Genomic DNA, 16,822 nt, shown 5'->3' with positions numbered 1-16,822 from the left:
CGCTCCGCAGTGCCGTCATCAGGTGGCCCCTCCCCCGTGTTGGGCGGGCCTTTACATGCCGCCGCGTGATTGGTCGCCCGCCACCGCGAGGGAGAGGGAGGAGGCAGCGCGCACCCGCGCGTGCGTGAGCTGGCGCGCGAGAAAGCGCCCGGTCGCGCCGAGGCTCGAGCGGCCGACGCCATTTTGTAGGGTTCTCTCTGACGCGGGAGCCGCCGCCACCGCCGCCGCCACCCGGAGGTATGAGGGGGTCCTGTGGGTGCGCAGGGATCCCGCGGGTGGGCCAGGCCCGGCCTCTCGCGGACCGGACGGCCTAAGCTTTGGGTTCCTCATCTTGCCGCAGAAGGTCCCGGGAAGACAACGAGAGGAGGCGGGGCCGGGTCTCCGGAGGGGGCGGGGCAGGGGTCGGCCCGACTCTTTGTTGGGGTGAGAAAGACGGAGGTGGGGCGGCTGGGGGGAAGGTCTCGGTTTGGGGCCAAGGAGGCCTTTTTTTTTTTTCTTAGCATAAGCTGGAATGTGATACGGCCGGGTGGAGAGGTACACAGGAGTTCCCTCCAAAACCTTGTTACCAGGGACACTCAGAAGCCTCCTCTGCTTAGGATTTTCTTTCTCCTCTTTTAAAGACAAGTAGTAGCTAGCCAGGCTACTTAAACACTCCTCATCTCACCAAGGTGTTGGACGGTGTTGTGCTTGTTGACCCCCGACACCCGGTTACATGTCACACAGCTTGAACTATTTATTCATTAACAAACCATTCTTCTGCTATCGAAGAATAATGAACTTCTCTGTGAGGATCTTCCGAGAACTTTGGAGGCTTAAACTGAAATGCTGCAGTGCACTGAAATCTCCCACTCCACCTCTGACTTTCTTGAAATCTTGTTTTTTTTCTCTCCCAGGCTCTTGTCAGGATGGTGAAGCTGTTCATTGGAAACCTGCCCCGGGAGGCCACAGAGCAGGAGATCCGCTCACTCTTTGAGCAGTACGGGAAGGTGCTGGAATGTGACATCATTAAGAACTACGGCTTTGTGCACATAGAGGACAAGACGGCGGCCGAGGATGCCATACGCAACCTGCACCACTACAAGCTGCATGGGGTGAACATCAACGTAGAAGCCAGCAAGAATAAGAGCAAAGCTTCAACCAAGTTACACGTGGGCAACATCAGTCCCACTTGTACCAACCAAGAGCTTCGGGCCAAGTTTGAAGAGTATGGTCCGGTCATCGAATGTGACATCGTGAAAGATTATGCCTTTGTACACATGGAGCGGGCAGAGGATGCAGTGGAGGCCATCAGAGGCCTTGACAACACAGAGTTTCAAGGTGAACTGCTCTGGGTTCTGGGTGGCAGAGCTGAGTGGGGTCTAGCTCAAGACAGGGACGAGAACACAAGACCATGGGCTGGGAGGGTGGTCTCTTCCATTCTCTAAGCTACAAATAATAGATCATGTTTATTGCTCCTAAGCATAATTTTGGGGGGGTCCTGGGAATGGAACCCAGGGGCATTCTACCTCCAGGCCACACCCCCAACCCTATTTTACTTTTATTTGGAAACAGGGTCTCACTAAGTGGATGAGAGTCTCCCTACTTGCTGAGGCTGTCCTCCAACCTGTGATCCAGTCTCAGCTTCCCAAGGACTGGGACTACAAGCATGTACCACCACACCTGGCTCTTAAGCATAATTTACTCTTGGGGAAACAGACACTTCTTTTCAGATTTGCTGAGATGTTCAACAACTGTGTAGGATCACAAACTGGGTTACTTTATCTGGTGGTTTTCATTCTAATCTGCCTTGGCAAAGGGAAGAGATAGGGTAAAGGTTTATGGCTAATCTGCTTTTATTAGGACTAAGAAGTCTTCTTTCATTTGAGGCTTTAAATGCTTAAGAATTGTACTCTATTGCCTTGGGTGATAGTAAAAGGAAAGAGGGGAAAAGGTATATAGAGGCTGCCCTATATTATAAATCTGGGTGGTGAGTTAGGATATAATCTTTTGGTAGCTCAAATTTAAGTCTGGACGATGCAGGCAAAGCCAAAAAATGCCATGAACTCTTCTGCTCTATCAGAAGGAAGCAAAAGAAAATCTCTATAAACATTCAAGGTTGAATGAGAGTGGTAGCCTTGCTTCTAAGGAGATCTCATTAAGCACATCAAAGAACATATATTGTTTATACAGATAATAAAGGTCTGCTCTCCTTACTAAGGGAAGTAAAAAGAAAATCTCCATAAACATTCAAGGTTGAATGAGAATGGTAGCCTTGCTTATAAGGAGATTTCATTAAGTACATCAAAGAATATATCAGATTGCTTACACAGATAAAGGCACATATATAAGAGCCGGGCATGGTGGCTCACACTTCTTATCTCAGTACTTGAGAGGCTGAGACAGAATGATCATAAATTTGTGGCTAGCCTCAGCTACTTAGGCTCTCCACAACTTAAACCCTGTAGGCCCTCTACAACTTAAACCCTGTTTCAAAATAAAGAATAAAAAGCTGGGCGTGGTAACACATGCTTGTAATCCCAGCATTTGGGAGGCTGAGACAGGAGGATTGAGGTTTGTGGACAGCCTCAGCTCCTTAGTGAGGACCTTTGCAACTCAGATCCTGTCTCAAAATAAAGAATAAAAAGTAGGGCTGGGAGTGTACCTCGGAGGTAGAATGCCCCTGGATTCTGTCCCTAGTACCGCAAAAAAGAAAATGAATAAATAAAGAATAAAAAAATAAGGCTGGGTGTAGCTCGGAGGGACAATGCTCCTGGGTTCCATCCCCAGTACGGGGGTTGGAGGGGAGAATAAGGTACAACCGAAAAAAAATAAGGAACATGTGGTCAAGGCAGCGTTGCACACCTGTAATCCCAGTACTTGGGAGGCTGAGACAAAAAGATCACAGGTTTGAGGCTAATTGTAGCAATTTAGCAAGCCTTTAGCACTTAGACCCTGTTTCAAAATAAAATAGGGTTGGGGGTATAGCTAAGAGGTAGAATGCTCCTGGGTTCAATCCCCAGTACAACAAAATAAATGAAATAAATAGGGCTGCGGGTGTAGCTGAGAGGTAGAATGTCCCTGGACTCAACCCCCAGTACCCTTTCCCCTCTAAAAAGAGTACATGTGTTTTTGGTATGACTATTACAGATTGTCTTGAAAACTCTGCTAAGGTGTTAGCCACTAGCCTTATGTGACTAGTAAATTTACATTAATTGAAGTTAAGTAAAACCTAAAATTTACTTTTTCACTTGTATTGGACACATTTCAAGTACTCAGTCTTTTGTGGGTAATGGCTGCTGGGTTAGCACATGTATAGAATAGTTCCATTACAGAAAGTTCTTTGGGTAGCACTCTTCTCCAGGGTTTTTGCTAACCGTGCTATGTTGGACTACACATTTGCAGCCACTTTTCTGATTCTTAAGTCAACATTCTTCTTGCCCTGAGTACTACTAAAAGAGTTGTTAAGAAGTACTTAAAAAGCTTGCATGAGCCGGGCGCGGTGGGCATGCTTGTAATCTCGCGCTTGGGAGGCGGAGAAAGGAGGACCACGCAGGTTTCAAGCCAGCCGCGCTGGCTTAAGAGACCCTGTTTCCAAATAAAAATATAAAAAATAGGTGTCTGGGAGTGTAGCCCAGAGGTAGAAGGTTTTCCAGGAACCCCAGTACCACCAAAAAAAAAAAAAAAAATAGGGCTGGGGTGTAGCTCACAGGTAGAATGTCCCTGGGTTCCATCCCCAGTACTGCGGTTGTTGGGGGGGGGGGACTGGCATGGTGGCACATGTCTGTAATTCCAGTTCTTAGGAGGCTAAGAGTGGAGGATTACAGTTGTTTGAGGACAGCCTCAGCAATTTAGTATGTATGGCCCTCTACTATTTATTTATTTATTTATTTATTTATTTATTTATTTATTTATTTGGTGGTACTGGGGGTAGAACCCAGAGGCTTCCTACCTCCGGGCTATACTCCCAGACCCATTTATATTTTATTTTGGAAACAGGGTCTCACTAAGTTGCTGAGAGCCTCACTAAGTAGCTGGGGCTGGCTTTGAACCTATGCGATCCTCCTGTCTCAGCCTCCCAAGCGTGGGGATTACAAGCGTGTGCCACCACGCCCGGCTGGCCCTCTACAATTTAGTGAGACCTTGTTTCAAAATTAAAAAAAAAAAAGAAGTTGGGAGCCGGGCGTGGTGGTGCATGCTTTTAATCCCTGTGCTTGGAACGCTGAGACAGAAGGATCGCATCGCGCAGGTTTGAAGCCAGCCTCAGCTGGCTTAAGAGACCTTGTTTCCAAATAAAAAATATAAAATAGGTCTGGGAGTGTAGCCCGGAGACAGAAGGCCCCTGGGTTCCATTCCCACTACCACCAAAAAAAAAAAATAGAAGTTGGGCATAGTAGTGCACATTTGTAATCCCAGCATTCTAGAGGATGAGACAGGAGGATCGTGGTTTGCGGCCAGCCTCAGCTACTTAGTGAGGCCCTTTGCAACTCAGACCCTGTTTCCAAAAAAAAAAGAATAAAAAATAGGGCTGGGGGTGAAACTCGGAGGTAGAATGCCCCTGGGTTTCATCCCCAGTACTGCAAAAATAAATAAATAAATAGGGCTTGGATGTAGCTCAGAAGCAGAATGTTCCTGGGTTCAGTCCTGGAACCCATGGGTAGCTGGCACATGCTTGTGTGTGAATCCCACAAACACACACAAAAATACTCTGCTGTCAGATGTGGTGGCGCACGATGGAATTCCAGTACTTGAGAGGCTGAGACAGGAGGATCTGGGTTCCCTGCCTGAGCTACTTAGGCCCTCTGAAACTTAGACCCTGTTTTAAAATAAAGAATAAAAAATAGGACTGAGATGTAGCTCAGAGGTAGAATGCTTCTGGGTTCAACCCCTAGCACCACCACACACACACACACACACACACACACACACACACACACACACACACAAAGTCCTCTGTTAAACCTAGAAGACATAGTGGAAGAAAATGAAAAGTTCACCACAAAAAGTAAGAAAGTGTGAAAATAAAGGAGATTAGTGGAGGAGCCCCATCAAGTATCTTTGGTTTAAGCCAGTGATGCCCTGACTTTTAGCTACTCTTTGGAGCATAAGGCAAAAGTTGCAGGTAGCTGGGCATGGTGGCACATGCTTGTAATCCTAGCATTTGGGAGGCTGAGACAGGAGGATCCAGGTTCACAGCCAGCTTCAGCTACTTAGTAAGGCCCTCCACAACCTAGTGAGACCCTGTTTCAAAATAAAGAATAAAAAACAGGGCAGGGGGTATAGCTCGGAGGTCGAATATCCCTGGGTTCCATCTCCAGACCCGCAAAAAAAGGGGGGGGGCTAGGGATATAGTTCGGGGTAGAATGCCCCTGGGTTCCATCCCCAAAACCAGGGGCATGACTGCTGTTAACTAGTAAGTGAAGAAGTGTTTTAATTGCCCAGGTTTTTTTGTTTTTGTTTTTGCAGTACTGAGGATGGAACCCAGGGGCATTCTACCTCCAAGTGACACCCCCAGTCCTATTTTTTATTCTTTTTATTTTGAAACAGGGTCTCACTGAGTTGCAAGGAGCCTCACTAAGTAGCTGAGGCTGTCCGCAAACCCCGATCCTCCTGTCTCAGCCTCCCAAATGCTGGGATTACAAGCGTGCGCCACCATACCCAGCCTAATTGCCCAGTTTTTAAATTTAGGAGTTAGTAATTCTTGTAGTGTATTTCTCACGGGATGATAGACAACAGTGAAGTAATAAGTTGTGAAAATGTTTTGATAGTAAAACACTGTATGATGAGCCGGGCGTGGTGGCGCATGCTTGTAATCCCAGCGCTTGGGAGGCTGAGACAGGAGGATTGTACAGGTTTGAAGCCAGCCTCAGCTACTTAGTGAGGCTCTCAGCAACTTAGACACTGTTTCCAAATAAAGTATAAAATAGGTCTGGGAGTATAGTCCAGAGGTAGAAAAGCCTCTGGGTTCCACCCCCAGTACTACCCCCCCCCAAAAAAAAAAACTATATGATGAAAGGTGAGTGCCATTTGCAACCAAAAGTGTTTCTGTTCTGCTTAAAATTTTATTTAAAATGTGATAGTTAAGCCGGGCGTAGTGGCGTGCACTTGTGATCCCAGCACTTGGGAGGCTGAGACCGGAGGATCGGGGGTTCGCGGACAGCCTCAGCTACTTAAGCACTCTGTAACTTAGTGAGACCCTATTTCAAAATAAAGAATAAAAAACAGGGCAGGGGGTGTAGCTTGGAGGTCAAATGCCCGTGGGTTCCATCCCCAGACTCACCCCCAAAAAATGATGTGTTAAGCTTTTTTTTGTTTTGTTTTTTTTGTTGTTGTTGTTGTTGTTTTTGTGGTACTGAGGATGGAACCCAGGGGCATTTGACCTCCAAGCTACACCCCTAACCCTATTTTTAAATTTATTTTGAAAGAGGCTCTCACTGAGTTGCAAAGGGCATTACTAAGGTAGCTGAGGCTGGCTGCGAACCTGGATCCTCCTGTCAGCCTCCCAAATGCTGGGATTACAATCATGTGTCACCATGCCCAGCTAACTTTCCTTATTTGTGTTTTACATTTACATTTGCTTTTTTATATTATATTTGATACTAGTGCATTTTCAAAATAAAAGTATTTTGGGGTGTAGTACTGGGAATGGAACCCCAGGGTCATTCTACCTTTGAGCTATGCCCCCAGCCCTGTCTTATTCTATTTATTTATTTAGTAGTACTAGAGATGGAACCCAAGGGCACTCTACCTCTGGGCTATGCCCCCAGCCCTGTTTTACTTTTATTTTGAAACAGGGTCTCCCTGAGTTGTGGAGGGCTTCACTTAGTAGCTGTGGCTGACTATAAACTTGTGATCCTCCTGTCTCCCAGTATTGCTATTATAAGTATGCACCACCACACCTGTCTCATTCTTTTTTTTTTTTTTTTTTCAATAGGGATGGAACCCAGGGACAATCTACCTCTGAGTTATACCTCCAGCCCTATTTTTTATTCTTTATTTTGAAACAGGGTCTCACTGAGTTGCAAAGAACCTCACTGTGTGCCGGGTGCGGTGGCGCACACTTGTAATCCCAGCATTTGGGAGGCTGAGACCGGAGGATCGCGGTTCACAGACAGCCTCAGCTACTTAGTGAGGCCCTTTGCAAATCAGTGAGACCTGGTTTCAAAATAAAGAATAAAAAATAGGGCAGGGGGTGTAGCTCAGAGGTCAAATGCCTCTGGGGTCCTCAGAGGTCAAATGCCCCTGGGTTCCATCCCCAGACCTGCAAAAAAAGAAAAAGAAAAGAACTTCACTAAGTAGCTTAGGCTGTCTGCAAACCTTGATCTTCCTGTCTCAGCCTCCCAAATGCTGGGATTACAAGTGAGGCCACCACACCTGGCTTATTATTTTATTTTGAAACAAGGTCTCACTAAATTGCAGAGGGCCTGAGTTACTGAGGGTGGCTCTAAACCTGCATCCTCCTATCTCCGCCTCCCAGGTACTAAGACTACAGGCATGTGCCACTGGGTCTGGCTACATTTTTCAGTTTAAATCTTTGAATCAGCTGGGTGTGTGGTGGATGCTCAATAATCCCAATAGTTGGGAGGCTGATACAGGAGGATCACAGGTTCGAAGTCAGCCTCAGCAATTTAGTGAGACTCTCTGTAACATAGCAAGACCTTGTTTCTAGATAAGTAAAATTGGTCTGGGACTAGAGCTCCGAGGTAGAAAGCTCCTTGGCTCCATTCCCAGTAACCCCACACACACTAAATAAAGCCTTTTCATCTTCTAATGAAGGTAGTCGCTGAAAGGTGCCTCTTTGGTGGTGGTGCAATTGTAATCCCAGTATTCAGGAGGCTGAGACAGGAGGATCTCGGTTTACAGACAGCCTCAGCTACTTAGGCTCTCAGCAACTTAGTGAGACCCTGTTTCCAAATTAAATATAAAACATTGGGTCTGGGAGTGTAGCCCCAAGGTAGAAGGCCCAGGATTCCATCCCTAGTATAACAAAAAGTGCCTCTCGCAGCATAGACTCCGAGATTACCTAGGCCTTTCATGATCTCTTTCTCTCCATAAATAGCTGTGAACATAGTTGCATGAGAAAACACTAAAGCTATTGCCAAGAAACTAATCAGGCAGCCAGATTGGGAAGAGTAGATTTTAGATGTCTCTTTTTCAGGGTTAGAATACTATCGTATATCAGCTCTGTTTCCAACCATCCTTGGAATTTGGGACATGATAGGAGCTCAGAAATTAGGGTCCCATTTTTCCAGCCTTAGCATTTTCGTGTGTATGGCTTATTTATTTATTCGCGGTACTGGGAATGGAACCCAGGGACATTCTACCTTTGAGCTACACCCCCAGCCCTATTTTTTATTCTTTATTTTGAAACAAGTTCTTACTAAGTTCTGGAGGGCTTCACTAAGTAGCTGAGGCTGTCTGAGAACCATGATCCTCCTGTTTTAGCCTCCCAAGTACTGGGATTATAGACGTGCGTCACCACACCCCGCTTACTTAATTTTTTTTTTAATTTTGAGAAAGGGTGCAACTAATTTGCAGTCAGCCTCGCTAAGTTTCTGAGGCTGGCCACAAAACAGGGATCCTCTAGGCTTGGCCTCCCAAATACTGGGATTACAAGCATGCACCACCACACCCAGCTCAGCTGCAGCATTTTGTTTGTTTTTTGTAGTACTGAGGATTGAATCCAGGGGCATTCTACTTCTGAACTACATCCTCAGCCCTATTTTATTTTTTCTTTATTTTGAAACAGGGTCTCTCTAAGTTGTGTGGTACCCTTTTTTTTTCGGGGGGGGGGGTACTGGGGATGGAACCCAGGGGCATTCTACCTCCAAGTGACGTCCAACTCTACTTTTTAGGTTTTTTTTTTTTTTTTTTTTTTTTTTTTAACTTTTGAAACAGCTGTCTCACGCTTGTAATCCCAGCATTCGCTTGTAATCCCAGCATTCGGGAGGCTGAGACTGGAGGATTGCGGTTCCTGGATAGCCTCCGCTACTTAAGTAAGGCCCTCTACAATTCAGTGAGACCCGGTTTGGCACACGCTTGTAATCCCCGCGCTTGGGAGGCTGAAACAGGAGGATCGCAGGGGTTCGAAGCCAGCCTCAGCTACTTAGTGAGGCTTTCAGCAACTTAGTGAGACTCTGTTTCCAAATAAAATATACAAAAAGGTCTGGGAGTATAGCCCAGAGGTAGAAAGCCTCTGGGTTCCACCCCCAGTACCACCAAAAAAAAAAAAAAAGAAGAAGAAAAAATAGGGCAGGGGGTGTAGCTCAGAGGTTGAATCCCCTGGGTTCCATCCCCAGACCCGGAAAAAAAAATTGAAACATGGTCTCACTGAGTTGCAAAGGGCCTTGCTAAGTAGCTGAGGCTGTTGGCAAACTGGGACCCTCCAGTCTCATCTTTCTGAATGCAGAGATTACAAGCTTGTGCCACCACGCCCAGCTTGGAGTGCTTTATTAAGTAGCTGAGACTGGCCGTAAACCAGCGATTCTCCTGTCACAGCCTCCTAAGTACTGGGATTACAAGTGTGGCCACCACGCCCTGCTCCAGTACTTTTTAGTTATTATAAGAACTTTAGCCAGGCATGGTGGCGCATGCTTGTAATCCCAGCACTTGGGAGGTTAAGACAGGAGAATTAACATTTGGGACAGCCTCAGCTACTTAGTGAGGCCCTTTGAAACTCAGTGAGACCTTGTTTCTTTCTTTTTTTTTTTTTTTTTTTCTTCCTGGAAGCCCCTCTACCTCCGGGCTACACTCCCAGACCTTTTATATTTTTGAAACAGGGTCTCTTACGCCAGCGCGGCTAGCTTCCAACCTGCGCGATCCTCCTGTCTCCGCCTCCCAAGTGCGGGGGATTACAAGCATGCCCCACCACACCCGGCTTGAGACCTTGTTTCAAATTAAAGAATAAGCCAGGTGTGGTGGTGGATGCTTGTAATCCCCACACTTGGGAGGCTGAGACAGGAGGATCGCACAGGTTGGAAGCCAGCCTCAGCTACTTAGTGAGGTGCTCAGCAACTTAGTGAGACCCTGTTTGCAAATAAAATATAAAATAGTTCTGGGAGTATAGCCCAGAGGTAGAAAGCCTCTGAGTTCCACCCCCAGTACCACCAAAATAAATAAATAAAAATAAATTTTAAAAAAGAATCAAAAATAGGGCTGGGGGTGACACTTAGAGGTAGAATGTCCCTGGGTTCCATCCCCAGTATTGAGGGGGGAAAAAAGAACTTTGGAGTATTTAAATTAGGAGCCTGCTGGGCGTGGTGGCACATGCTTGTAATCCCCGTGCTTGGGAGGCAGAAAAAGGAGGATCACGCAGGTTCAAAGCCAGCCACGCTGGTTTAAGAGACCCTGTTTCCAAAAATTAAAAACAGTATAAAATAGGTCTGGGAGTGTAGCCCGGAGGTAGAAGGGCTTCTAGGAGCCCCAGTACCACCAAAAAAATTAATTAAATGAAATAAATTAGGAGCCTGGTTATAACCTTTGGAAAGATCATTTAAAAGAATATCATTTCTATTGCAGATGATTTTAGTTCTGAGATTTTAAAAAAAAAAACAACTTAGAGCTGAGAGTAATCCCAGTACTTGGGAGGCTGAGACAGGATCCCAGGTTCACAGCCAATCTTAGCTGTTTAGTGAAGCCTTCTGCAACTTAGTGAGACCTATTTTAATTTTTTTAAAAAAGGTCTGTAGGTAAAGCTTGGAGCTAGATTGCCCCTGAGTTCAATCTGTAGTACTTAAAAAATAAAAGTAGCTGGGTGCAGTGGCACAAGTGTGTAATTCCAGTACTTGGAAGGCTAAGACAGGAGGATCACAGGTTCATAGTAAGCTATTTAGAGAGGCCTCCACAACTTAGATCCAGTTTCAAAAATAATATAAAATAGGGTATGTAACTGGCTGGGCGTGGTGGCACACGCTTGTAATCCCCACACTTGGGAGGCAGAGACAGGAGGATCGCGTAGGTTCGAAGCAAGCCTCGCTGGCTTTAAGAGACCCTGTTTCCAAATAAAAATATAAAATAGGTGTGGGAGTGTAGCCCAGAGGTAAAAGGGTTCCATCCCCAGTACCACCAGGAAAAGAAAAAAAAATAGGGCATGGTATTTTAAAAAAAATAAGGCCCCGGGCTTCAACTCCCCCTACCCCCGTACTACTAACAAAAAAAAAAAAAAAAAAAATTACATTCTCTTTGCAACTACATAGAGATAGATTTGGCCGCAGATGTTTATAAACCTAACAGTGCCTCCCTTTTAAGACAAATATGAATGAAGATTGGGCTTAATATCAGAAACATCAAGGCGAAATCACTAGATTTTGTTTGCTAAACAATAGACTCAGAGCCAGGCACCTTGGCCACATCTGTAATCCCAGTACTATGAGAGGCCCAGACAAAAGGATCACAAGTTCACCTTGGTGAGACACTGTCTCAAAACAAAAAAATAAAAAGGGCTAGGGGCATCGCTAGGTGATTAAACCCCCCACTCCCTGCATTCAGTCGCCAGTACAAAACAATAAGACTCAGAATCTATAAAAGCAGCCGGGCGTGGTGGCGCACACTTGTAATCCCTGTGCTTGGGAGGCAGAGACAGGAGGATCGCGCAGGTTCGAAGCCAGCCACCTGTGCTGGCTTAGGAGACCCTGTTTCCAAATAAAAATGTAAAAATAGGTCTGGGAGTGTAGCCCAGAGGTAGAAGGGCTTCCAGGAACCCCAGTACCACCCCCCCCAAAAAAAAAGAATCTATAAAAGCACAAATTGTTTTTTTGGGGGGGGGCACTGCTGATTGATTCTACCTCCAAGCTACACTCCCAGTTCAATTTTTTTTTTTTATGGGATTTAGGATTAAACCGAGGGCATTCTACCTCCGAGCTATACCCTCAGCCTTTTTTCTTCTTTTCTTTTTTTTTCTTTTCTTTTTTAAGTACTGGGGATGGAACCCAGGGGCATTCTTCCTCCAAGCAACACACCCAGCCCTAATTTTTTTTTTATTCTTTATTTTGAAATAGGGCCTCACTAAATAGCTGAGGCAGTCCTCAAACTACGATCCTCCTCAGCCTCTCAAATGCTGGGATTACAAGTGTGCACACCATGCCCAAATTTATTTATTTTGAAACAGGATCTCACTAAGTAGCTGAGGCTGTTCTTGAACCTGCAATGCTCCTGTAACAACCTCCCGAGTACTCGGATTACAAGCCACTACACCCAGCTTCCAAATTTATTTCCTACTTGGAAACAAGGTCTCACTAGGTTACCGAGAGCCGAGGCTAGGTTTGAACCTGTGACCTTCCCATCTCAGGCCTCCTAAGTACTGGGATTACAAGCATGTGCCATCACGCCTAGCTAAAAGCACAAGTTTAATTGGATTTTTCCTACAAATGTTGCTTCTAGCCCTCTAGATTGGGTGCTTTTTAAGTCTGACTTCTAAACTGGAGCATTTTGTGTCTACCATAGCTTAACATCACCATACATGTCTGAAAACCCAAGATACTTATAATCCTCTATTCTAAGTTATGGAGAGCTCTCCATTTTATATAAATGGGAACAGAAATCGTTGTTTCTCTTGTAAGTATAGGCAGCATTGTGGCCCTTAATAACTTGCAAAAATTAGATGGTAATATTTAAATCTCAGCACAGTGGAGTGACTGGCTGAATGCTGTTTGCAGAGAATTATTGCTGTTTCATGTCTGTTGACTGGATCAGGGCATGACAAGCTGCCTGTCTGGTAGCAACTGGAGGTCACAAGCCTGCCACCTTTGTTTCTGCTTAGACTGACTTGTTTTATATTTTGTACTAGAGATTGTGCTACTAGAGATTGAATCCAGGAACATTATACCTTCAAGCTGTACCCCCAGCCCTATTTTTTATATTGAAACAAGGTGTCAATAAGTTGACAGCCTCACTAAGTTGCCAAGGCTGGCCTCAAACCTGCAATCATCCTGTCTCAGCCTCCCAGGCACTAGGACTACAGACATGTGCCACCATGCCCAGAGTAAAGAGTGACTTCTAAATTGGAGGCAACAAGTACTGGAAAGTGGAATAATAGGAGTCTTAGACATTGGGCAGAACTGAGTTGGACTAAGACCTGCACTAACCTGCTCTTCTCTGAGTGTCAGTGTGTGAAACCACTCAGGCTGCCATCCTGAGTGGATCCGATTCCAAGCAGGAGGCTTCCTGTCACATAGTTGCACCCAGAAGGTCTGTTACAGAGAGTGCAATATGCTGATGTCCATGGAGGTTTTCGTTCTGAGCAGCTCTTAGTGATGAAAGTAGGGTGTGGTGGCACACGCATTTGGGAGGCTGAGTCGGAGGCAGAGACAGGAGGATCACGGTTCGCGGGCAGCCTCAGCTACTTAGGCCCTTCACAACTCAGTGAGACCCTGTTTTAAAGTAAAGAATTAAAAATAGGGCAGGGTAGCTGGGCGTGGTGGTGCACGCTTACAATCCCCCCCCCCCCCGCCTTGGAAGGCTGAGACAGGAGGATTGCACAGGTTCGAAGCCAGCCTCAGCTGGCTTAAGAGAGAGACCCTGTTTCCAAATAAAATATAAAATAGGTCTGAGAGTGTAGCCAGGAGGTAGAAGGCCCCTGGGTTCCAGCCCCAATACCACCAAAAAAATTTCCAAAAAAAAATAGGGCAGGGTGCGTAGCTCGGAGGTCAAATGCCTCTGGGTTCCATCCTAAGACCCGCAAAAAAATAAATAAAAAGAGTGATGAGAAGCCCCTGTTCTCCACAGTTAGGTAGTTTGGAACTGTATTACTGCTAAGACTACATTTCCTAAAATACTTTTGAAGACTGGGATAGCCAGGTGTGGTGATGCACACCTGTAATCCCAGTACTTAGGAGTCTGAGACACAAGGATTGCAGTTTTAAGGCAAGCCCCAGCAACTTAGCAAGACCCTGTTTTAGAATTTAAAAAAAAATTTTTTTTTGCAGGTCTGGGAATAGAACCCAGGACATTTGACCTCCACGATACACCCCTTGCCTTATTTATTTTGGTGGTACTGGGGTTCCTGGAAACCCTTCTACCTCCGGGCTACACTCCCAGACCTATTTTTATACTTTTTTAAATTTGGAGACAGGGTCTCAAGCCAGCAAGGCTGGCTTCGAACCTGCACGATCCTCCTGTCTCTGCCTCACAAGTGCGGGGATTACAAGTGTGCGCCACCACGCCCGGCTTTTTTTTATTTTTTGAAAGAGTCTCACTAAATTGTGGAGGGCCTCACTAAGTAGCTGAGGCTGTCCGCAAACCACGATCCTGCAGTCTCAGCCTCCCGAATGCTGGGATTACAAGCATGCGCCACCACACCTGGCCAGCATAAAAGTTTTTTAAAGGGGCTTGGGGAGCTGGGCATGGTGGGGCATGCCTGTGGTTCCAATACTTGGGAGGCTGAGATAGGAGGATTCCAGGTTAGAGGGACAGCTTCAGCAAATTAGAGATCTTCTCCACAAATTAATGAGACCCTGTTTTAAAATAAGAAATAAAATAGGGCTAAGGTTGCAGCCCAGAGATAGAATGTTCCTGAGTTCAATCCCCAGTACCAGAAAAAGTATGGATGCTCTCATTTATAAGGTTCTGGACAAAGAGTATTTCTTCTCAGAGCTGGTCATTTCTTAGACGGATGGGTTTGACTTTAATGGATGCCCAGAAGCCTGTAGGCCAATGCTGCGTTTATTGTAACAAGTGTAGAGTCTCCTATAAAGAATCGTAGCTATGTAGCAGGATGATCATTTCATTGCATGGGAGCACATTTTCCCTAAGAAGCCAGTACTGTTTCAAGGTCTTGGTCAAATGGTTTTCTGCAATAGTCATGGATTCACCTTTTTTTTGGGGGGGGATGGCAGGAGGAGGCTTAAAATCTAGAAGATTTTACAACTCTTAAGGGTTACAACTCTTCATCCCCTGATGAAGGAGATGATGAGCCAGTATGATTTGGTTATCCAACATAGACAGTCTTCTGGGGATACTTGCACAAACTGCTAGAGGAAACAAAATGGACAGTAGATTGTCAGCGTGTGTGCATCTATGTTTACTTTCATTTGGGGGAGGATTAACAATGTCAATGAGTTGAGTTGAGTCAGGCGTGGTGGCACACCCTTGTAATCCCAGCACTTAAGAGGCTGAGACATGAAGATCACACAGGTTCAAAGCCAGCCTCGGCTACTTAGACTCAGCAACTTAGTGAGACTCTGTTTCCAAATAAATTATGAAATAGGGCTGGGGGTGTAGCCTGGAGGTAGAAAGCCCTGAGTTCCACCCCCCCAGTACCACAAGAAATAAAAAAAGAGAGAGAATACAAAATGGGGCAGGAGGTGTAGCTCGGAGGTCAAATGCCCCTAGGTTCCATGCTCAGACCCACACACACATTAAAAAAAAAAGTCAATGAGTAAACCAGGTGTGGTGGCACATGCTTGTAATCCCAGCATTTGGGAGGCTGAGACAGGAGGATCACAGTTTGTGGATAGCCTCAGCTACTTAGGCTCTTTGCAACTTAGTGAGACCCTGTTTCAAAAATAGGGCTGGGGTTTTAGCTCAGAGGTAGAATACCTCTGGGTTCCATCCCCAGTACCCCCCCCCAAAAAAAATGAATGTCATTGAGTTATATGAGTTATAATAAATCTTCTTAATCTATTTCCTCAAGGCAAAAGAATGCATGTGCAGTTGTCTACCAGCCGGCTTCGGACTGCTCCTGGGATGGGGGACCAGAGTGGCTGCTATCGGTGTGGGAAAGAGGGGCACTGGTCCAAAGAGTGCCCAGTAGACCGCACTGGGCGTGTGGCAGACTTTACTGAGCAGTATAACGAACAGTATGGAGCAGTGCGCACACCCTACACCATGGGCTACGGGGAATCCATGTATTACAGCGATGCCTACGGAGCACTCGACTACTATAAGCGCTACCGAGTCCGCTCCTATGAAGCAGTGGCAGCGGCAGCTGCTGCTTCTGCATACAACTATGCAGAGCAGGGCATGTCTCATCTGCCTCAAGTCCAGAGCTCAGCTGTGACCAGTCACCTCAACTCTACTTCTGTTGATCCCTACGACAGACACTTATTGCCGAACTCTGGTGCTGCTGCCACCTCAGCTGCTATGGCTGCTGCTGCTGCCACTTCTTCCTCCTATTATGGAAGGGATAGGAGCCCGCTGCGTCGTGCTGCAGCCGTGCTCCCCACAGTTGGAGAGGGCTACGGTTATGGGCCAGAGAGCGAGCTGTCTCAGGCTTCAGCAGCTACACGGAATTCTCTGTATGACATGGCCCGATATGAGCGGGAGCAGTATGTGGACCGAGCGCGGTACTCAGCCTTTTAAAAACTGGAGGTGAGAGTGGGCTGCACATTGGTTGAGATCCCATTTAGTTCCCTTGCAGAAATGATAAGATTTACTTTCCTTGCAGACATGACCCTTGTTTCATAGAGGATACAGCCACCTGTTTGCTATTGGGACAATATCCAAAAAGTATAAAGTCCTGTGTTAGTTTTCAGTATTTCTCTGCCTTAGACTGCAAATTCACTTGGCCTGTTGAGTTGTAACCCCAACTTGTTTCTTCTGAAAAGGAACAATTTGTTAGAGGTACTATTCTTTAATCGGTTTGTAAGCATATGTAAGTTACAGAAAAGCATTTAAAAGAACATTTTTCACCCGCCCTTTGTATGGATTGTATTACACAGGGAATGAGACTAAGGCTCAAGAGGTTCAGCAGTTTGCCTCCAGTCATTTGGTATGAGACGTAGAGCTGCATTCAAGCTCAAGTCTATGAGTCTAAAACCCAGACTTGTTCTATACCAAAGACACTGGTGTTAACCTGAAGATTACAGGTTCAGGAGTTAACGATGGTATCATAAAGAGAATTTTACCCAGA

General features: G+C 45.9%; 1 protein-coding gene across 1 annotated transcript; it reads left to right on the top strand.

Annotated features, from left to right (window-relative positions):
* Positions 1–905: 905 nt before the first annotated feature.
* On the top strand, positions 906–16,272 carry LOC308273676 (RNA-binding protein 4B; the record flags this gene model as incomplete). The annotated part of the gene is made up of 2 exons (XM_080710931.1): positions 906–1,317; positions 15,605–16,272. The coding sequence occupies 2 exons, from the start codon at positions 906–908 to the stop codon at positions 16,270–16,272; spliced, it is 1,080 nt and encodes a 359-aa protein (XP_080567057.1).
* Positions 16,273–16,822: the final 550 nt, after the last annotated feature.

The sequence above is a fragment of the Muscardinus avellanarius genome (genome assembly GCF_963383645.1).
Source record: "Muscardinus avellanarius genome assembly, chromosome: 1".
Classification (NCBI taxonomy): Eukaryota; Metazoa; Chordata; class Mammalia; order Rodentia; family Gliridae; genus Muscardinus; species Muscardinus avellanarius.
Note: the sequence above shows the minus strand (reverse complement) of the source record. Positions and strands in the feature narration are given on the sequence as shown.